Consider the following 22,130-nt stretch of genomic DNA (forward strand, 5'->3'; position numbering starts at 1 on the left):
AGGGGGCAGATAGGGTTATTTTATTGAGAGGCCATAGGGAAAATAACCCTTTTGAGTCCTTCCAAGCAAAACGTTTTTGTATATTTAATGAGGCCTTTTTTGTTTGTTTTACTACCTTTTTAGCAAGGGACTTTCCTATACTTCTGCTTATAAATAGGAATTTGTGAATTACACGCTTTCATAAAGTTTTCAGTAAATTTGCAGAATAACACGTGCTTGTTAGGCGGTGGTGGTAAGTTTAATGCGTTACGTATTTTATGAGTTGTTTTGGGATGCAAAGTGTTAAAAAAAAAAAAATACAGAGCATCAGGATTTGCTGTGATAAGCATACAGATTAGCTGTCCACAGCTGTGATTCATTACTTTCACCGTAGAAATTAAAAGTGGCTGAGGGGAGGGTACTGCAAATGCAAACCACGCTTCTGTGCTGTAAAACTGAAAGGAATGAAAGAAGGGAACATAATCCATGGCCTGGTACAGCCTCAGAAATGTGTAAGGACAACACCTTACATGCTACAGTTCAGCAATCTTAAACTAGTTATGGATTCGCTCTTCAGTGCTAACTGCGGAGAGAAGTTAAGATTTAAGATATTTTAAAAATATCTACATCAGCTTTAAAACTCTTATCTAAGAAGAAGCGATTTATCAGCTGTGAAATATTTACACTGCAGATCAAGATCTTGGAGATAATAGCCGCAGCCTCGTTGGCAGAGGAGGTTCACCCAGAGGAAGTCTCTCACCACGGTAAGCGTTATTTACATTGGGGAGTGCAGGCAGAGGAAATGTTTTAAGATTTGGAAACTTCACTGTCTTTTTAGTAGTAATACGTAAGCGTTTTAAAAGCCTGTATGTATAAATATATATATCAAAAACCCTAACATGTCCAGATAGCTGAAAATGGTCTGAAATTTACTTTTATATTGCTGAAATCAGGTTTACAAAGGAAGGCCTTACGAAATGGAGACTTGCTTGAAGGGATTTATTTATCATTTAATCCACGCATACTACCTCCTCACCAATACAATTACCTCCTCAGATTTATTATTGTAATTACATTTTATTCAAATTTGCAAAAGTCTGAAAACCCATAGACTTGAAGACTACAAAGATCACAGTTAAGAGACTGTCTGAGAAATTAACTATTAGTAAACAGTTTGAAACAAATTTCCCTCACCACGTCAAATATGCGGTGGTTCTTAGCAGGGGAAAAAAACAACACTTTTTGTTCTGCAATTCACCTCTACTGCAGGAGGCTGATATAAGAATTCTGGTGCTGGAATTCTATCAAATTACTTTGATTTAAAATATTTACTGTTAAAATTTCAAATTTGCGTAGTAAATACTTCAGTAGTATTTTCCATTTATATATATATATATATATATAGAGAGAGAGAGAGAGAGGGAGTACATCTTTTTGTTTTTAAGGGTTTCATTTTCCATTTTGGATCTTATGTTGATTACCTTATGTATCGATATTAGATTTTTTTTTTTTTAACCGAGGGACTAAGCGTAGGAATTTTATCATAACTAATTTTAGTATGTCTAAAAAAATGTAGTTACACAGATACAGCATTGTGACAATGAATTTTATTGTTACACCCAGTGTTCATTGTAGTAATTGATCATGAATATCTCAAATTAGGTAATTTAATGTACATGTCTTGTTGATCTTGTGTTATATTCCTTAATTAATCAAAAGGCTTCTTGTTGAATTGGGTGAGAATGTCCATTATAATACTTAAGTGGTGTTACCTATTCATGAACTGGCTTTTAAGATTTCAAATGCATGTTCCTTCTAAAGCAATAAATAGAGAATTTACAAATTAGGTTAGACTCTGTTCTTTGTATAAAAATGTGTATTTATATTACCATATAATGACTTATATAAATAAGAAACATGCCTGTATATATCTGCAGAAGTAGGTTAGAGATTTTTGCACAGGGAAATGCTCCACAATTAGGAAATTCCAGACCCTTGATATTATGTAATCATTAAGTAGTCCTCGTATGCACATGTGTTGTGGTAATTAGAAGTTTTAGTGCTTATTCAGTTGTTTTGCAGAGGCCTGGGTGCTGTATGATCCGAGGTGGCCTGAGTTGTTATTCAGGCTGGCTTTAGACAGAAAATTTCAAAAGCTAAACTCCTTAAATATGTTTTTAACTCATATTTAAAACACTTTTATTGGCTGTATGCTCAGGGTATATGTAGTCCAGTGTTTATAATATAATTAGATTTCAGCTGATTTTCATTAGCATCGTAAAGGAGAACTACACGATTCAAAAGCCATCTCAGAGCAGACTTCCATCCAGATCTACCTTAAATCTGGGGGGGGAATCGCTACTGTATTTCTGAAATTGAAAGATGAAAAACAATCAGCCTGAAATATCTAGCATGAAAAAAAAAATAGAAAACGTGCCTGTGTAAGTTCACTAGCCAGGAAATTTTACTGCTGGTCTGCAGTGTGTTTCTAGCTATTTAACATAGCCAGTGCCTAGCAATCTGCTGCTGTTGCACACAGCATGCAGTCGCTTCTGAATTGTTTAGGTAATTCCTCACTGTCCTGAGTTAAATAAATAATTAACTTTGGTTAGTTAAAATACGGTTTATGGTGAATAAAAAGCTAACACTGAAAATCTGCTATCTGAAAACTTTGCGATGTTACTTGCACTATGTATTATAAGTATTTTTCCTACAAGTTAAGATTCGTCCCTTTGAAGCTTATGAGATTCCTAAATACCACTTCTCCAAAAGAACAGTGATTTCAAAATAGCTGTTTAAAAATAAAAACATTCGAGGAAAGAAGTGTTTGCTGTTGATGACAGCTGATTGCTCCTTTCTCAGAAGATGCGTGTGACTCACGAGCTGTGTGGTCATTTCAATTTCATATTGCTGTATCTTTGTACCCCCACGTAATCAGAGTTTGATATTTAAGCTCTCATGGTTAAAATAGTTATATAGAGAATATGAAATATGTGTGAAATATAAATATACAGGGGATATGTGACATGTTTCTGTTTTGTAAAGAAATTGCTGCTTTTCCCAAGGTAGCACTTAAACTCTTTTCACCCAACACTTCGTCTTAAATTTAAGAATGTGTTTCGTCATACCTGCATTGTTATACGTATATATGCCTATATCTAAATACAGATCACTTGTGGTACTACTTACAATTAATACTGTAAGAGTATGGATAGTATATCCCAAACAAAACAGTTGTGAAAGTAAGCAATATGTGAAACATGAAACAGAAGGGATTGCCATCTCAGTGGCTGCATCAAAGCTTTGCATACAGCACATTTATAATACGACTGGAAAAGAAGATCACATACTGTTTGGAATGAGGATTCAAACCTAGTGTGCAGAAACGATCATATATAAGGGGTGAAGTAGAGGATCAGCTGGAAGAGGATGGATTGACTAATGTTGATAGAGAAGTCTAGATTTTTTCCCCCCTCTCTAGAAGCTTCCAGGGAGGGGTTGGGAGTTTATGTAGTTGGGTGTTTCTTTATTTTATGCTTTTATGAAGTTGACAGGAAACGGTCCTAAGCCCAACAAGACTTTTGTTGTTGATTTTTGCTTCACGTGGAATAATCTGTTAGGGTAGCGTTACGTGCCTGTAAAAGTGCATGCAGAGAAGTTGCTGGGGTGTGTGTGTGTGTATGCTTTTTGCTTGTTTGTTTAATTTGAATCGGTTGTTTGTGCAGAGTGTAGTACATCTGTTCAGAACGTTTCTGCATAAACTTCCATTCTTATCACTTCAGCATGTCATGTAAACAACTAGTTTTAAGGCTGTGTTTTTCGTGTCTGTGCTGACCTGTTAAATGCTGTGGAGTTGTCATCTCTTGTCAAAAAGCACTGCCTTGGTTACCCACTCATCAGACTTCTTTTAACAAGTGTTGCTCCTCTTTCATCCTGTATGCAAAAGAGGAATATTTAGAAATACCTACAGAGCTCTTAAGTCACCTACTTAAAACCTTTTCTCATAAAAATCACTTTGCTCTGGTGCCTACACAATGCTTGACAGTCATTAGGTAGCTAATGTGCTGTGACCACCGCTTATTACACTAATCATAATTAACACACTGATTTCCTGAGTGCTCTGTGTTGGCCTGTACTGGGACCGCGGTGGTCTTGTTGGTAAGTTTGCGCTGTGTTGAGCAGTACAGCTGCGATCCTCTGTCGGGGCAAATATTTATTACTACAGTAATAGCAGATACATAAGAACCTGAATTTCAGCTCACTCGAGTTGATTTAAAAACAACCAAATAAGAAAACCCAACAACTTTTAGTGGGCCTTGGTGTTGATTCTGTGTGAAGGGCTATGCGTACAGGAGGCCAGAATTACAGAAATACACTGAGGGTCAGCTCACAGGTTAGATTTTGCCCTATGCAATGAAAAAGAAGCCTTTTTGTAGGACTTGAGGTTATCTTATAGTGGCTGTATGCTGAATATTTGATTTTTTCCTGGACAAGAAGAGGCATGTTGCAAAGGGATTATTCTTTAAACTATGTGTGATTGTAAGCAAAAAAGAAAAAATGTACTTGAAGTGTGCACAGGACAAGCAGAGGACAGCTTCCATTGTGTCCCTTGTGAAATAATATTTTCCTGTAGTCCTTCAAAAATCTGTTTTTACATGATTTTTTTTAGAACAAGTTAGGCAGTGAATTTGTATGACCTTTCTGTGTGGAAGTGCTATTCTGTGCTAGTCTGTACGCAAGAAGTTGTGTGTTTTCCTGGTATAAATTCTCATGCTACGAAATATTATCATTAGTATTTAAATCCAAGCCTTAGTACTGAGAGCCAGGAGTTCTGGCTGATTTTGATGACCTAGCTTAGTCTTTGAGGTGTGTAGGTGCTAAGGGCAGATACAAGGTAAGAAAAAACTCAGCAGGTTTTTGCTAATACATTTCCTTAAATCATTTTCTTTTAAACAATAAATTGCAATATTTTCAACAGATCCCCTGTAAGCAGCTTGCAGATTCGCTATGATCAATCAGGGAACAACTGCGGGGAAAACTTGCCCCCAGTAGCAGCCAGCATAGAACAGCTTCTGGAGAGGCAATGGAGTGAAGGACAGCAGTTTTTACTCGAACAAGGCACCCCTAGTGACAGTAAGTACTTATGTTCTGTTCTGGCACTGTTTTGTTACCTGTGTTGCTCTTAATTGCCTCTCAGGTGTTGTCCAAGATTTTTTTAAAGGCTTATTTTCTGTTGTGAGAAGAATTATAACCGTGGTGTTGCATTGCAACCTAGTTCTTAGTGTGGCAGTTGGCTTCAGTAGATTACAGGAGGGTTTTCTATCTAAATTTTTATGGATGGGGAAATTGTGTCATGCAAGAGGAAGTGACTTGTAGATCCAGCTGGTCGACTGCAGAGCTTGAAAACAAATTCTGGACTCTTAAATTCCATACTCTTAGATCCCCTGCTGCAAACCTGCACAACTTTCACAAACTGTGCGCGAGTAAAACCCAGTTGCTCAGTTTGCTTTATTGGTACAGTGACTTTTTCATTTTTAAAATCTAAACTGCCTACTTCTGTTGCTGTTTCAAAATACGTGTATTTATAAATGTCAGGCAAGTGGCCTAGTAGGCTTTCGTATCTTTATTAAGTTCTGTGTTTATCATGAAATTCTCAAAGTAAGCAAATCATTTTTTTTCAAGTTACATTTAATAGGATGGAATAGTCCAAGACCGAGTACGCTAAATGTGGAACTGATGAGTAGATCACTTACATCTCTGTACTCCAGAAAATAGCAGTGTCTAAGGAAATGATTGAATGCATTTAAAAGAAAATTAATACCAGCTTGGGTTTTGTGTTATATTTTATTGAACGTGTTATTCTTTTTGGTAGTGTAAAGTGGTATCTAGTTGGTGTTTTTATGAATGGTATCCTGACAAAAATGCTAATTGTCAGGAAATTCATGCAGGGATAATCCTTTAAACATGATAGCTGGAGGACAGGTTTAGCTAAGTCTTATTGCATCTCATTTGGGCTCACTGAGGGTTCCTTTGTATGTTCTTGAAGAGGAGGGATAAAAGCTAAATCCTTGGGAAATGACCAGATGTGCCTATACCAGTAGACTTATGTCTGTAGTAGGCCCAGAGGTCATGTTAAACAAATACAATTTAGAATTAAAAAAAAAAAAAAAAAAAAGGCTATCCCTGTGGCTTTACAGTCACACTCTAGCACTAGTTGGGAAATCCAAGTTCTGAAACAAAGTCAGAGTTTGAAAAAACTGAGCTCGGTAAAGAAAATCATGTTAGGACAGAAGATGATGCCCTTTTTCTGGGGGCCGAGGGGGGGAAGAGGGTGGTAACTGCAGTGCTCGCACAGTGCTCCCTGCTGGGTGATTTGTAGATCGACGCTCACAGCAAATGAGAGTGCTCCCAGCAAGGTGTGTCCTGGTAACTTAACAATGGGTGAAATTCTGCCATTGTGTAACTTTAGGATTCCTTCTGCAGGAGATTAAAACCGAATAATGCTCTTTTCACAAGCTTTTGTTTATTTTTACATGCGGTTGTTGGTTGGATGTACTGTTAGTTGAATGCATACGTATCAAACCCTTTCTGTTTTCATGATGTTTAAAATTTCTAATAGTTTTTTCCCAGCTACACTGCCAACCTGTGCTGCTAAAATAATACTGTTCTTGTGTTCTGCTTTTTGGAGCGAGTTATGTACTCAATTTTTCTTAAAGTGACTGTCACCCCTGATGATGAGACATTATCCCATTAACGTTTTTGTTTTTATTTTCACATATAAATGCATTTGCTAGTCTTGATTTATAATACATAAATTAAAGTCGAGGTGTTACTTATTTTATTTAAATTTAGCAACAATGGTGTCGTTGAATTATTTTTTTTAACAAAAGAGTAAAACTTTGAATCTGGTTGTAAACGATAACATGTGTTTTTATCTTAGTTTTAGGAATGCTTAAATCATTACACCAACTTCAGGTTGAAAATAGGAGATTAGAAGAACAGATAAAGAACCTGACTGCTAAAAAGGAACGGCTCCAGCTACTCAATGCGCAGCTTTCAGTTCCGTTTCCAACAATAACTTCAAATCCTAGTCCTTCTCATCAAGTACATGCCTTTCCAGTGCAAGCAGGTAAATAGAGTGTGAAAGTGTGGAAGAAATTTGAATGATTTATATGAAATACCCATTTCATCTACAAATGCCGTCGATGGGAGATGCATGTACCTATATTATCAGAATAAATATTTTTGTGGGGATTAAAACAAACAAACAAACCCACAAAACCCCAAACCTCTAATGTTTAAAATCTAGTGGAAGACTTGTATAAACCAATACTACTTGTTTCGGTGTGGGTTTTTTCTTCAGTCTGGAGCACATCTGTTGGAATCTATTGATTCACTGATCATTTAGTTAATATTTTACTATTCAGCAGCGATTCTACGGTTGACTTTACATTTTGTATGTTTACCTTTGACATTATTTTAAAATAATTGCTCTGAATCTTCTTACATGTTGCAGAAATTTAATCACTGTTTTTTGAAATAATTGCTTTAGCACCTAGCACCGATTCCTTGAACAGCAGTAAAAGCCCTCATCTGGGAAACAGTTTTTTACCAGACAATTCTCTTCCTGTATTAAATCAGGTAATATTTATTTGTTCCTTCTAAACTTAAACTTGTTACAAGTTAACTCATCATAGCGGTTGTATTTTGCTGCTATGCGAAACTTTATGCAGCTGAGGGGGTTTTGTTGTTTGTTTTTACACCAGGAGATAACCTCCAGCGGACAAAGCACCAGCAGTTCATCAGCCCTTTCCACTCCACCACCTGCTGGGCAGAGTCCAGCTCAGCAAGGCTCAGGAGTCACAGGAGTTCAACAGGTCAATGGTGTGACAGTGGGGGCACTAGCTAGTGGTATGCAGACTGTAACCTCCACCATTCCTGCAGTGCCTGGTGTGGGTGGAATAATTGGAGCACTGCCAGCCAGCCAGCTGGCAATCAATGGAATTGTAGGGGCTTTAAATGGGGTAATTCAGACCCCGGCAACAATATCACAGAACCCTTCTCCTCTCACTCATGCAACCGTGCCACCCAATGCAACGCATCCTCTGCCAACTACGTTAAATAACAGGTAAGAATTTGCTGATTTATGTTTTTCTCGATAGTGTCTGTCTTCGGTTTAGCTGTATTTTTAGCTGCCTTATTCAAATGGTACATTTTCTCCTTTGGCCTTTAATTGTCAAACTAGGTTCTGCTCCTGATCTGTGAAAGAAAATAACGGCATTTAATGGAAGCATGAAGGTTAAAGAAGAAAGGTTTTCTGTTTAGCTTGTGTGAATCGTAGTTCGTATCCATTTATTCTTGTTTTTTAATCGAGTCACATTCCAAAACAAATGTAATTATGCAAATGTGCTTCAGATCTTTTTTTAGTTCAGAAAACAATATTCTTTGTCCTGCCAATTGTTCTTCCAGGATTAAAGCAGCACTGGAAAAGCTACCATTTGTTGCAGTTGTGGGGGTGGAGGGGAAGCAGAAGGGGAACAGTATACGGTCATGTAGTTAAAGAGGTAATAGGCATAACTAACAAGAGTAGTGATGCAGCTGTGTGGTGTTTTCAGTTCTCTGCATCTGACTCCAAAGCAAGAAAACTACTTTTTGAAGTCATATTCCTAAAGGTTTTTAAGTGCATAAAAAGATCCATGTTTGAGTACAACAACCCTTTCCCCAAAACCAGGTATCCTAAGTAGTCTAAACTGCTGCTGCTGCTTGAGATACAAGGTAAATGGGTAACAAAAGGAGACAGCTGCGTTCCAGGAGGGGTTTGAACTGCTTGGTCTGGAAGTATTTTGGGATAGAGCAGACCCAGGGATAACTAATTCACTTAACTCCTGATAACTCCAAGGATAACTCCCACTTCCCTTCCCCCTACCCTCTCGTATTGCCCTGCACTTAGGAAGAACAACCACTTTTCTGTGTAGAAAGAAATGCCTGCAAACAGGGAGTGGACTGCTAGTCTTCGAGTCTATTTTTGGAGATTATGTTGGATTACCCAACAAAAATGCATGTGTGATTGGCATGTGATGGAAGGGATCCCTGGTTTTGTAGCTTGCTTCCATTTTTTCCCCTTACTGTTAATTGGCACTATCTGAATGTTCTTGTACAGTATCACTGGTACTGCTTCGTTAGGCTCACAAACCTGATACTTTCAAATGTGTTCTGGTTTGTTTTCATGTGCTATGATATTTTTACTGAGCAGATTGTTTTTCTTAGCTTCCATATGAATGTAACATTTCATAGGTTAAACAAAAAACATTTCCTTAACGAGAAGATATTCTCTTTCTTATGTAGCAGAGGTCTGCAGAGAACACAAGAATTTTGATTTACTCTCCCCCAAAATCTGAGGAGTTGTTTGTAGTGAGAAAAACTAGACAAAATCAGTTATATTGACATGTACAATAATTCTCCATTTCTGGTCATGCCAAGGTATCACTGGCCATGCTGTTCTTTTCTTATTTTTTTTTGTTAAGACACAGATTATTTACTTCTGCTTCTCTGTAGTGCAGAAGATCTTTTGTTTCTCTTTTATATCAATCTTAATTGCTGTCACTCTTGAGTGTGTAGCCTAGAAATAGACTACTCCAGTTCATGCAGAGTATGGAAACTCGTGTACTGCTGGTTAGCTCTCATTCTAGCTTAGATCAGGCTCTAGAGTATTCCTGGCATTTTTCTGTTCTCTCTTACAAAAAGCTCGAGATGGCCTATAACTGTCAGAATTTCCATTTCTTTATCTTGCATGATCTCTATCTGCATTGCTCCCTTAATAACATTAATTTTATTGTGGTTTTCACACAGTTCTCTACTTTTTTGAGCTCATCTCCCCCCCTCTTTTTTTTTTTCTGGGCCCCCTTCCTTTTGAGATGTTTCCCCGTTACTCACAAATTGTTGCTAATTGGATTTTAGTAGTGGTACATACGTTCCTTATCCCCGTTTTTTCCATTAAAAAAATTATTCTGAAAAATCTTGCAAACAAAACAAAACTCAACTGTTGTTACAAAAAAACTATGTTGTGCAGAGACTCTGGTTTGATTTTGGATAAAGAAAAAATGGGAAAAAAAAAAAAAGAAAGTTTTTTCCATTGGCTGGGATCATTGTTTCTGAAACTCCAGGGTACGCCGTTTGTTCCTGCCACCCTTGAGGTCAGCGCTGACTCAGTGGCAAGTAGCTGGCTGTTCCTGTAGTGTTAAATTCCTCTGGCTATCACTACTCTTTGAACTGCGTCAGTGGGAGGGTGAGCTTGTGAAAAGCACGGGCAGGCGTGGAGCTTTGCTGCTGTGCTGGTAGCAGCTCTCCGACCCTGGTTAGATGACGTGGTGGTGAACGAGCTTGGAGCTGGGTTAAATCACTGTTCCCAAGATGATGGCAAGTCATGCGAGAACCCAGCTCCACTTTTTAACTTTTTTTTTAATATTGTTTTATAATGAAAAGGCCTCCCAGATACTCCTGTAAGTTGCTGTTGATGGTAACTTCCCCAGTTTCAGAATCTGTCCAGTTTGATGTGAAAAGTAGCTGGGTTATTTATTGATACCTGAAAAGTTGTGTATACAACTGTTGGGTATAGTCCTTGTTCCCATGAGCTCTCTGTTAACTGTAGGATGTGGGGAAGCAAGAAAACACTGATTTTGCACGCTCTTCTTTGGGAAAGTTTCAAATGTTAGGTAAAAGCCTGCCTGCATTCAGTAGAGAAAAATACAAGGTCTTTTTGGGGGGCGGGGAGGGAAAGTTTAATGCAGATTGCGTCCTACCTTCAGAGCAACCAGGAGATAAGTGATTTGAGGGAGAAGATAGGATTGTTTCTTCCACAGTCCAGCAACTGGAGAAGGCTGCAGGATGGAGAGGTTCAGAGCAATCGTACCTTTTACTGAGAAGCTAAAAAGGATTAAATTTACATGCCAAATTGATCTGATTTAGAGGAAGGTCCGTGGTGAAATCCAGTGAGCTGCCTTTTCCAGCAGGCTCAGGAGCTGCAGCGTTGTGTCTTCTGTAGTTTGCCTTTGTTTCTGGGTGCATCTCAGTTGCTGGCTGTGGGTATTTTCCTTCAAGTGCCTTTGTAGAGCAGGAGAGGAAAGCAGAGTGGGGAAAACAGCAGCAGAAAAAAATAAGGGCAAAGGTGAAACATGATGTAGGAAAAAAGAGATAATGAGATTTTAATAAGTGAAAAAAAAAACACAGTGGAGAAGATTCATTCCAGTACAGAAAAACACACAATAAGTGAGATAAAAGAGAAAAAGGAAGTAATAGTATTAGTCAAGTTGAGGATGCTTATTTTTTTGCAGTTTTTACAAAAACAAACAAACAAACAAAACCAACAACTACATTTATTTAAAGCTGACTGAAAGAATTTCAACTAATTGAAAATTGTTCGAAAGAGCCACGTGTAGAGCAAACAGTTCTGAGTTACTTGTATGTGATGTCAGGCCTTACTTTTCATGTCATAGCTCAGGATGGAAATGTGGGAGTTTCTTTGGATGGGTGAAATGTCATCTCAGTGCTCATCAACAACCAAACATAGCTGGAATTATTGGGGATTAAACGGATCGTGCAGTGGACACCCCGTTATGTCACCTTAAATCCCTGCTGTGTCGGCGCCTTGAATATCAGGCGTACTTCTGATTACGCAGTTTCTAAAAATGCACGTAAGAAAAAAGCCAAAGAATACAGCGAGATTAACCAGAGGCAAAAGGGTTTGCACAGGACAAGATGAGGAGAATTGATTTATTGGCTTGGGGAAAAGAGCACGTTGCACGAGAGCTTGGAGAACCAGGAGAGTGCCAGACATGAGAGGAAGCGAATGGTGTGAAGTAGATGACAGGGAGTAAGTGTGGCCCAGCACGTGTTTCCCTGGCTCTGGAGCCATGCAGTGAGGTATGAAACAGTTGGTTTGTCACCTGCCCTGTCCCAGTGAGAGAGAATGGCCATGCTATGGGTGTTGTCACACCGGCTGGGTAATACCAAGTAAGTGTCCACATGGAGCAGTGTGATGGATGCTGTAGGAAGACAAGGGAAATACTGTGCCCTAAAGAGCTGCTGATGGTAACCTGGCTGATTTAATTCCTTCCTACTGCTTGCAACTAGGAGTCCTGGCGGTCATCCTGCACACAGCTCCATGCTGCTACCACTGCTTGTGCCTTCACGCGATAGCCTCCTCTGCATTAAGGGACAATCTTTTGGCATTTTTTGTGCTGGCTTTGGTTTCAGCTCGGTTCCCGTGAGACGCAGCTCATTGTGCAAGAGCTAGGGCAAGGGGAGGGGACAAAAATGCACAGCCGAAAGGGAAATACTTAACCTTTCAACAGCAGGATAAGCTTATATTAGCTTAAACCTATTGCAAAACTGCACCTAGTAATTTGCTGGGTGTTTTAAACTAATAAAAGCTAACAATGCTACCAAAAGAATAAATCCAGCCACAGTCCTGATTCTGTTCCAGAACCATCCTTGAGCGTGCTGTTGGTATCGCAGCGAGCTGGCACAGCTGAAGAAACCCTTTATTCACAGAGCAGTTGTCAGCTGGATCAGTTCCCTGCCCTGTTTCGTAAAGAGCTGTGGAAAGCCTTGTGTGGGCACAGAAAGTGGGGCTGGGAACGAAGTTGTAGCCAGCCTCCTGTCTGTGACAGCATCAGCTGAGCTGCTTCAAGGCTGAATTGTTTGCTAAATAACAGACAAGGTGTAGGCAGTAGTGATAGATCTGAATATAACCGAAGATCAGAGTTGGAAGTAAACCAGGGCAGAGTAACTGCTGGTGAACTTGGTGTGTGCCTTTAAAATCCAAACAAACCGTGCACACAGCTTTATGAACTGTTTTGTAGGTACATAATAAGAGAAAGATTCGGAAGATGATGAATTTGATCAGCGTGCGCTCATATGAGGATCCTTTAAGTAGAACAGAGCCAGATTTACCCTAACTGAAACTCCTGTGCATTCCCTTCAGCCAAACTGGTGTAACCCCAGGCTTGAGGAACAATTGCTTGGCTTGCAGTTCTGCACCAGGGCAGTAACTGCTGAGTGGAGACTCCTACATGTTGGCACGAGTTGGCTCTTACACTTTTAATGTAGTTCAAGACATTGCCCTGCCCAGCTGCCTGCTCTGTCTCTGCCTCAGCAACAGAGCAACAGAAACAGGAGAAGGAGCAGGATAACTGCTCTGTCTGCGTGTGTTTTAAAGCCATCAAGACTAGCATATGAACTTCAATTGCCACATTTCTAACTTAATCTGTCAGGCTGTCATTTGCAGTAATTGAGGAGTCAGCACATACTCATTTCTGTCCTCTTCCATTATGGGAGCATTACCTCCGGGTAGGGCTGGGAGTGCTGTCCACTGCAGCATGCTCAGAGCAGTCAGATCAGCTCACGTGGTGAAGTTCTTGTGGCAAAATGGTGATGGGGGTAAGAATCTGCATGTTGTACTTAGCACAGAGCAGCCAGTGCTTCGTAATTCAGGGTGCTCATCAGGTTGCTGATACAGCTTGCCCTGTGGTGGGTGGTGTTTTTAGAAGAATTTGAAAATTGCATCTAAAATAGACTGAAAAGAGAGACTGAGAAGCAACTTGAGTGATTTGAGTTGATGAGAGTAGGTCCAAGCACTGGGGTAGGACTGTGGTCCTTGCTCCAGTATTACACATGAATATGAGTCTGGCGAGATTGTGTCTGTTCAGTGGAGAAGCAAACACCAGTTCCAGTAGCAGGCATACCAGGTTTGGTAACAGACATGTAAGTAGTATTAAAGGCTGGTATGGGCTTCCATAGAAAGGCCACGTTTTAGATTACGTGAAATCTAAACTGGGATGGCAGTGGTAATGTCTAGCTATGGATCAAAAATGCCAGTTGACAAATTTTAATATTTGATGATATGTGATCAAAATACTAAACAGGAACTGTTTATATATATATATATATATATATATATATATATATATATTTGTTTCAATGGAATGCTGAAGTGAAAAGTTCTCGTACTTCCATGTAAACTGCAGTATTACCTGTCACACCCCACAGTGCCTCGGGACTAGGATTGCTTCCTGACCAACAGAGACAACTTCTCCTCCATCAGCAGCACCAGCAATTCCAGCAGTTACTGAGTACCCAGCAGCTCACGTCGGTAAGTCTTCCAGTTATAATTCACTTATTCGTCTGGTATAGTCTTAGGCATGGATAGATTCTCCAGCCTAATACAAATACCAGAAATGTGTTTAATTTATGTTACAGTTTTTGAAAATCATGCAGTTTGGCAGTTGCTTCAGCCTTTTTGGATGATAGTCATGGGCTGCATCTGCGTGTATTGCTGTCAGAATTGTTGCTTAATGCCTTCGGTCCCATTTCATCCCTTGTGGAGTTGGTGGCTTGTCTTTCTAAGCATTAGCTGTGGGCAGTAGAGTCTGGAGCCATATTCAGGCTCTAGCAATATCCTAAATGAATTCCTGGTAACACTGGGACTCTAGCACAAAAGATTTTTAGAAATATCTCGTGAGCTGTCTTCACTCTGCCTTTCAGTATTCATGTATGCCATAGGTAACTGGTTTAACTGTTCGTATTGCCAGTTATGTAGCTTTAGTGCTCTGATAGAAACATGGTTTGATATTCTCAAAGAGGCTTCCTTTGATAGAGACCTGGGGGGAGCCAGCAGGCTTTGCTGAACATGAGCTACAGATTTTGGGAAGTTTTATAGGCACTTCCTTCCCTTTCCCACAGACTTGTGGAGCTTTGCTAGTGTAACCTAAATTAGCTGGGATTAGGTTAAGGGAGGGTTACACTGGCTGAAGATTTGGATAAGCAAGAACCCAGGGAGCAGCTATTATTCTGTAAGTAACCCTTGATTATTTCCCCCCCCTCCTATCTTATTGCTGCAGGAACAACATCAGGCCCTTTTGTATCAGCTAGTGCAGCAGCAGCACCACCACCAACACCACCACCAGTCTGAAGTACAGCAACTGCAGATTACTGGAGGAGCACAGATACCCATCAACAACTTACTTTCAGGCACCCAGGCGTCGCCACTAAATGCAGCTTCTACCAACCCATTCCTTACAATCCATGGAGATAACGCGGCTCAGAAGGTGACAGTAAGTATATTTCTCACCTCGTTTTCAAGGAAGTAGCTCCGTGAGGTAACTGAACGATAAGCATGTTATGTGCATGCATTTACAACTCGAGGATGGTGGAATTTTTTCTTTTCTATTTTTGAAGCCTTGGTCCACAGTTAATGAGGTTCACAACTTATTGTATAAGTGACTATCTTGCAGTCACTAATACCCAGCCTCTTTGCTGCATGCTCCTGCTTCCCTGGATCAGGACTCATCCAGTGATTCCTGTCTTCCTCTTGTAAAACCATGCGCATAGCCCTTCTCACCCCACCTTATTCCCCAGCTTTGTGTCTCCCATGTTGTCAGTCATTTGTCTCACCACCTTACTTGAAGAGCTTCACCTCAGCAGGCCTCAGGTAGTGTGGAGCTGCAGAGGCTGGTTGGTGACTTGAGAGATGAGGAGCCCATTGTTTGGGCGGTGAAATAGGCATTAAGAGAATGGCTGTGGGTGTCTTGGTTCTGGCATGGGGAGACGAGGCTGTACACTAGGAGACTGAGCAACTCCTCCTGCGCCTGTTATACTAATGAAACCTTTCCTGGACAGACTAAAAAGTAAGATGTTTTTCTAGCAAAGATGTTCCATTTTTCTTAAACAGTAACCTCCCTGTAACCTCCACCCCCAAGAGGCAAATTCTTCATTGCTCCTCAAGGAGTCAGAGAATAGACTTCATTCTCTCAGGGTCATGCAATTAAGATAGGTGAAACACAGAAGATAATGTGATGAATTTTCAAGACAGTTTTCCTAGAAACAGCTCCCTTCTGCTCAGAAACGTGAGCATTCACTTTTTGTGTGCGTGGTCGTTGTCACTTTCCAGCTTGGTCCATTACCATGATGGAAACCATGCTGCAAACTGCAGTACTGCAGCAAGACCATGTTCTTTGCTGGTCACCAAATGGAAGAGCACAAGGGCTGTATCAGGAGTTTGCTCAGAGCTTTGTCTCCTTTTAGAAATGCAAGCGATTTGTTCAGTTATGCTTAAAATTATCTCCCCTTAGTTTTCTGAAAATTAATAGGGAATGGGATTGAGACCATCTACTTTTTTATGTACATTGGAACAACCTGTTTTATACGTGATGTGCTTGCTTTGAGTTTTTTGAAATGGCTATTACTGGCTTTAGAGAACATGACCAGGCAGCAGTTGTTTTACAAATACGATGTTACAGCTGTATTTAGTATTTTTGTAAGAGTTACCTGTAAATAATTCAAGGAAATCTCAGAACATCTCCCAAATATAAAACCCTTAGAAATAATTATTTTTTTAAAAAATTGCTTTCTTTTTAAGGTTGTAGCTGAGTTTGCATTGGATTGTTGAATTATTTTAATCCAAAAAGAGTTTTTAACTAATTCTTGATTAGCAAAAGTTTTGAATACTTTAACCTCATTTTGAATTGGAACAGGGTTTTCGAGCATTTCTGAAGCTCAGTGAATGAAGTGAGGCTCAGTTCTGTTCAGTACTTGCAGGAAATAGCAGCTTTGTCACAATTTATGAAAGAAACATATCAGTGACAGGGACAAAATGGGAACTGTATTTCTATTCTGTTGGCAAAGGACAGATTTTACCCCTCTCCAGGGAGTAAAACTTAGCAAAGGTCACCTTGTATTATTCTTGACCATCATGTGGATCCAAGGGCAGAGCAGCAGCCAGGAACAGAAAGGCCTGTTAGAAGGGAAGGTACAAGCAGTTCATGTTTTGTTACGGCAGCTGGGAGGGACTTAAGTCTGAGGTCCTTCAGAGGTGGTACTGCTCCTTTAACTGTTCCGTCCTTTCCCGTCTTTATTCTATGATATTTGATTATTCTTTACAATGCAAAAGTAAATTGCTTATTATTTAGATAGCTCTATTCAATTTACCTCATCTGCTTTGTGTAACATCCATCTCTGCTTTGTTATCTGCATGAATTTGATTGTATTTACCTCTGTATTTTATAATCTGATTTTTAGAAGTATTTTCTCTTACACAGAGGCTCAGTGATAAAACTGGACCAGTTGCGTCAGAGAAGAGTTGACATTTGAGTGATACTTGAGAACTGCATGTCCTGCTGTTATAGCACTTCATCTGGCTGCAAACTGCAGTTTTCCTTTCTGCAGATGTGAAGAAATGCAACAAGGAACTCTTACTGCACAGGAAAAGGTTAATAATTTTCAAAAGGATATTTTTGGTAGGCTTTGATTTGCTTTCTTGTTGCACTAAAATGGATGTACTTTTTCATGTTTCAGACTGTGAAGTAGATAAAATTCTGCAAACTATAGTTATTTTGTCAATTTGATGGTACTAAGTACAAATTCAACCACGGAGAAACACATACTTGACTTTTCAGTACTAATCTTATAAAGGCTGGTAAACTGTTCGCAGTTATGCATTACATCGATTTCAGAGCAGTAGTTTCAAAAAACAAAAAGAAAAAAGAACATCAAAAAAAAAAAAAAAAGCAAAACCCAAACCTAGCCAGTCTGAACCTCTGCTGCAGTTGCAATCCTTTTAGACTATGCTTGTGATGGCAGTCTGGACTTGCTACTTGTTTGTTTTTACACACACACATTTTGAAATCTGACTCATAAGGGAATCTACTTCTGAACTTTTTATTCCTTTAAATCCCGATTGTTATATAGGGGGAGTTTTTCCTGATTAAGAGTTTAAGAATTACAGTATGGAATCCAAAGTTTGTTAATTTTGGTGTAGGTTTTAGAGTTCTGAGGTTTTTAAAGGAACTGGTTTGGTTCCAGTGAGAAATTTTTTTTTTCTTACCAGATGAGAAGGCCACACTGGAAGAAGTATGTGCAGTGTTTGGCCTAAACCAAGTGCCTGTTGCTACCTCTGTTTTGTTGAAATGGCTGCAAACAGCTGATCATGCACTAGACGTGTCCTTGTTAGCAGCAGGAATATTCAGTGTTGCACCAGCAGCCTTGTTGTTCTGCCTTTACTAGAAGTGTTTATACCACTGTAGAGAGCTCAGGCAGATTGTTACCTGGGTCGCTTTTCACTAAGAAACTACCAAAAAAGTGAGTTAATATTTCCCACTAGGATTTAGCAGTGGTTGAAACGGGTGAACTTGTGTTAGGGCACTTCCACCAACAGCAGCTGATTTCCTGGCGTGACTCTATGCAGTACGGTGAAGTAAATTAAATTGGGGTAATGACCACTAATCAATAGTACGGTGGGAAATATTAGAGGAAAAGACCCAGCTGTAATTAGACCTCCACTGTGTACTTATTTGGAAGAACATGTTAATTCTGCAATATGTTTCTTAGTTGAACATTGCACAGTTCTTACCTCATTTCTGTAAATAAAGTTTTGTGAATCTGTTTTGTATTGTGAAGAATTCATAAGAAAACATTGATATTTTGATTTGTAATATTTCTAATTAGTAGATTTAATTGAAAAAGTAAAAATAATTTATTTTTATATGTTCTGGGGAATTTTTTAAAAATGTCACAAATCACTTTTGTAGATACTTTACAAAAGGAAACCAGTGGTTTATTTTACCTTCTCAACCCACTGGTGAATATTCTGTAACAATTTGTACAAAAGGTAAGATGGGAAATGTGCTGTTATTTTGCCTAGATGTAAAATTCCAAGTGTATGAAAAGATATGTACAAAGCTTTTGTTAATAAACTTTAATAATGTTTATAGTTGCATATGGCTTGTGTGAACGTGAGTCTTGTAGAAAACCTGAGCATTTGTTAACATTACACAACGAGCAGGATTTTAATTGCATGTGGCTGCTAAGATTCATTACAATAACTTTTTAAAAGATGTTTTTCATCCTTAGTTTGTGCTTTCAGGAGACACTGATGCAGCTGTAACACTTTCCTGAGACATCTGTGCTCTCCAGACTTGGATGACCAGTTGCAGTCCCATGCTGTGGTCTGATGTCAGAGGTTTCTTTTTCATGCTTTCAGGAGCAGTTGCTGTGAGATTGCAGGAGCAGTGAGCTGTGGTACTTGGTAATGCCCCAAACTCATATTCAAATAACTTGATGAGAGCTCTGTGGAGATGGGACGTGTTCTTCATCTATGGTGGTGCCTGTGCTGACATGATCAAGATCTTTGGGTTTTGTTGTGATTTTTGTACTGTATTTCTATAAAATTAGTTCATTCTTCTTCAGGAATTTTGCTTGCTGTCCATGAAGGTGGTGGTGAACACCAACAAAGCTGCTGGTCTTTTATTTGCCAGACGGCAAGGAGGAAACAACCCTTCCCTTACAGTCACTGAGTCTGAGCTTTGTGATAGCGCAGCTTTTGGCAGACGAGGGATGCTTGGTGCTGCCTTCGTGACTTCATTCCTTGCTAGTCAGGTGCAGGCTGTGGGCTGAGAACAGCTTTTGGAACAAGCAGCAAGGTGGTGCTGCTACGGGCCTGTGGCATTTGTATGTCATCTCCTTTGCTCAAGTTCTAAGGATTGAATATTCTGTTTCTGAAGGGGAAAACTGAAGTTTGGAAGACTGATAAATGAGCACGCTCAGAATTAACGATAGGGAGATGTGAAACATCCTTTGCCAGAGCCAGGGCCATTGCTAATTCCCCCCTCCTACTGCATAAACAAATACCAAACCAGTGGAAGGGGTAAGCCTTGATTTTCCTTGCCCCTTCCTCTTCTCAGAGTTACCTGGTTCCTGGTAAGATGTAGAGAAGCAAGAAGGGGCCAAAGTTGGAAGGACCGGTGAGACTGCCAGCCTCGGGACCTTCTTACCATCTTCATTTGTCAGAGCTTGGTGCCAGCAGCCTGAGATAGCGATGGCTGTTGTACAGTGCTCCTATTCCTGACGGACCAACAATCAACAGCAGGGAAGTAATGAAAAGGACAGTTCTGACATCTAAACAAAACTCCAATTCGCTGGTCTTTAAAGAAAGAGACCACATCAAAGCCAAGTTCACATGAGGGCCAGATGCAGTCAAAACCAACCTTGTTTCAATGATTTTGCAGATCCTGACATCAAAGATCCTGCTCTGTGGCTGACTTGGCACCAGTTCAGCAGGCGCTGAGGCTGCCGTCCCTGTGGAATGTCTCTGCTGCCAAAGCAGCACAAGCCTTGATGCAGGTCCCTGTCAGCCGAGGCCCAGGTTACCGACGCCCCTCTAAATGCAGCAGGAACTGCTCCAGGTTCAGTGCCATGGGATCAGCCAGCTTGCTGCTGCTCCTGCACCTCCCTGGGCCTGTGCTTCAGGTAGGCTGGCTCCTCCAGCCCATTGCGTCCATCCAGGCAGGCCCAGCGCCACGTTTCAGCAGTCACACACAGAACAATGTCACCAAGATCGTGTGTGCCTCTGCTGCTTCAGGCGTGCAACCTGAGCAGGGTGCCAAAATGGCCTGCACAATCGTTGTGCAGCCTTAAGGCTTTGTCAGATAACCTGCATTGGTCAGGCACAGTGCTGCATCAAGCAGCTTGGTTTGCCTGGCCTTACAAACAAAAAAGGAGACAGCGTTTCTTACCTGCACATGGTGCTCCTCCTTGGGGCCTCTCCTTGGAGCTTCTGGGGCTAGGAGGAGCTGAAGGTGCGGGGCACACAGTGTATGATTTGTGCCAAACACGCAGTACTAACACAGGCAAATCATAAGCAAAGCTCTTAGGTGTCTTAGGTTTTTAAAGATTTCCAATGATAAATGCAGTCAAAGTCCTTATTTTTTCCCCATTCTCTGCCTTAACTAAGCCCACTTGGACTCCAGAGCCACAACCATGAAACGTTTTTGTATTGAGTGCATCAAGGAGATGACAGAAGCTCCTTTCTCCACAGTTGCAGATTTATCTCTCCCTAGTGTGCAGCATACACCACCACCACCTTCTGTGCTTCCTGGCAACTCTGGTTTGTAGCCCCTGGATTGTGCTGGGTTCTCTTTTTTTTTTTTTTTTTTTTTCCCTTCTGCTTGGTCTACACCTGCCCTGCAGTGTGCTGTATAACGCTGGGTACACCATTCCAGGTGAAGTCTTCTAGTAAATACTCAGTGAGTACAAAGGAAAGTGACTTTTTTTTTCCCTCACAGGCTGTATTCTCCTGTTACTTGCTTTGAACCTGCAGGGCATTGCCAGCTTAATGTGAGTGGATTACAAATCCACCACGGATCCTGTTCTTGAAGAGCTATTACCTCACCAGTTACTTGCCAGCTACTGTTACAGTACTTGAGCTGTTTTGAAGAAGACAATGTTCTTACCCTGAGGCCTGGGTTATTCCAAATTTGGATTCTAATTTGAAAGAAGTAACTTGTAAGAAGATGGTTTTGCAGTAAAATTGTGTAAACTCAGTGCAGCTAAGCAGCACGGGGCTGAGTTTTTCCATTTCAGTGGCCACCCCGAGCCCAGCCCCTCCTGTTACAAGTACCCAGAGGCTGGAGCCCCTCTTCCCATTCATTATACTTCTGGTTGCCACCTGGTTGTAGAAGGCTGTTCACAGCCGTGCTACTCACAGCAGAAACATTTCAATTACCTGGCTAATTTTTTTCATGAACAATACACCTCCGGTCCTACCTCATCCTTGTCAGTGCTGCCAAGTTAATTTTCCCCGATTCACCTAACCACTTTAGCAGGCTTTTCTTCGTAGCCATTTCAATTACCTTGCTACAGTCAGCTTACAGTGACTGGATGACTTTAAAGTTAAGCTTTCCTGATTGCTTTTGAAAATACATCACTTGATCTCAGCAAAGACTCCTTTCATAGGAGCCCTAGTAGCACACAGCTACTGCTTGATCAATTAGCACACAGAGATTTTAGTACACCTTCTAAATGCTTGTTTTCCTATGTAGTCAACATTTCCGTTTTGTTTCACAAATAATTTTAAATGCATTACCGTGTTTAGTAAGCCTTCTATATTTTCTTTTTTTTGACAGCCTAAGATTAGTTTTTTTAAGAAGACCGAACAAATCAGTATGTTCCACTTGGTAAAGAACCACTACAGAACCCTCTCATCTTCCGTAAATTGTAGTCCCTTGAAGTTTTATGGAAATGGGATCAAATTTTGTGAAATGCTGATGTGACAAAAGCAACACAATTGGCAAGTAATTACTGGAAGAAATCTTCAGAATAAA

The 22,130-nt window shown here is 40.2% G+C and overlaps 1 protein-coding gene across 10 annotated transcripts in view; it reads left to right on the forward strand.

Moving 5' to 3' along the window:
• Window positions 1-18,748, forward strand: part of MLLT10 (MLLT10 histone lysine methyltransferase DOT1L cofactor) — a 127,278-nt gene extending 108,530 nt beyond the window's left edge. For 8 of the 10 annotated variants that reach the window (XM_038175383.2, XM_027450646.3, XM_072033689.1 and 5 more), the window contains 8 exons: window positions 671-743; window positions 4,958-5,112; window positions 6,920-7,108; window positions 7,532-7,620; window positions 7,746-8,107; window positions 14,026-14,128; window positions 14,877-15,089; window positions 17,056-18,748. In XM_038175383.2, the coding sequence (XP_038031311.1) occupies window positions 671-743; window positions 4,958-5,112; window positions 6,920-7,108; window positions 7,532-7,620; window positions 7,746-8,107; window positions 14,026-14,128; window positions 14,877-15,089; window positions 17,056-17,124 (1,253 nt within the window). In that variant the 3' untranslated portion in view covers window positions 17,125-18,748. The remainder of the gene's footprint in view (window positions 1-670; window positions 744-4,957; window positions 5,113-6,919; window positions 7,109-7,531; window positions 7,621-7,745; window positions 8,108-14,025; window positions 14,129-14,876; window positions 15,090-17,055) is intronic. The other 2 variants (XM_027450647.3, XM_027450653.3) reach the window with 1 other exon arrangement.
• The last annotated feature ends 3,382 nt before the right edge of the window (window positions 18,749-22,130 follow it).

This window comes from Anas platyrhynchos, chromosome 2, assembly GCF_047663525.1.
Source record: "Anas platyrhynchos isolate ZD024472 breed Pekin duck chromosome 2, IASCAAS_PekinDuck_T2T, whole genome shotgun sequence".
NCBI classification, from domain to species: Eukaryota; Metazoa; Chordata; class Aves; order Anseriformes; family Anatidae; genus Anas; species Anas platyrhynchos.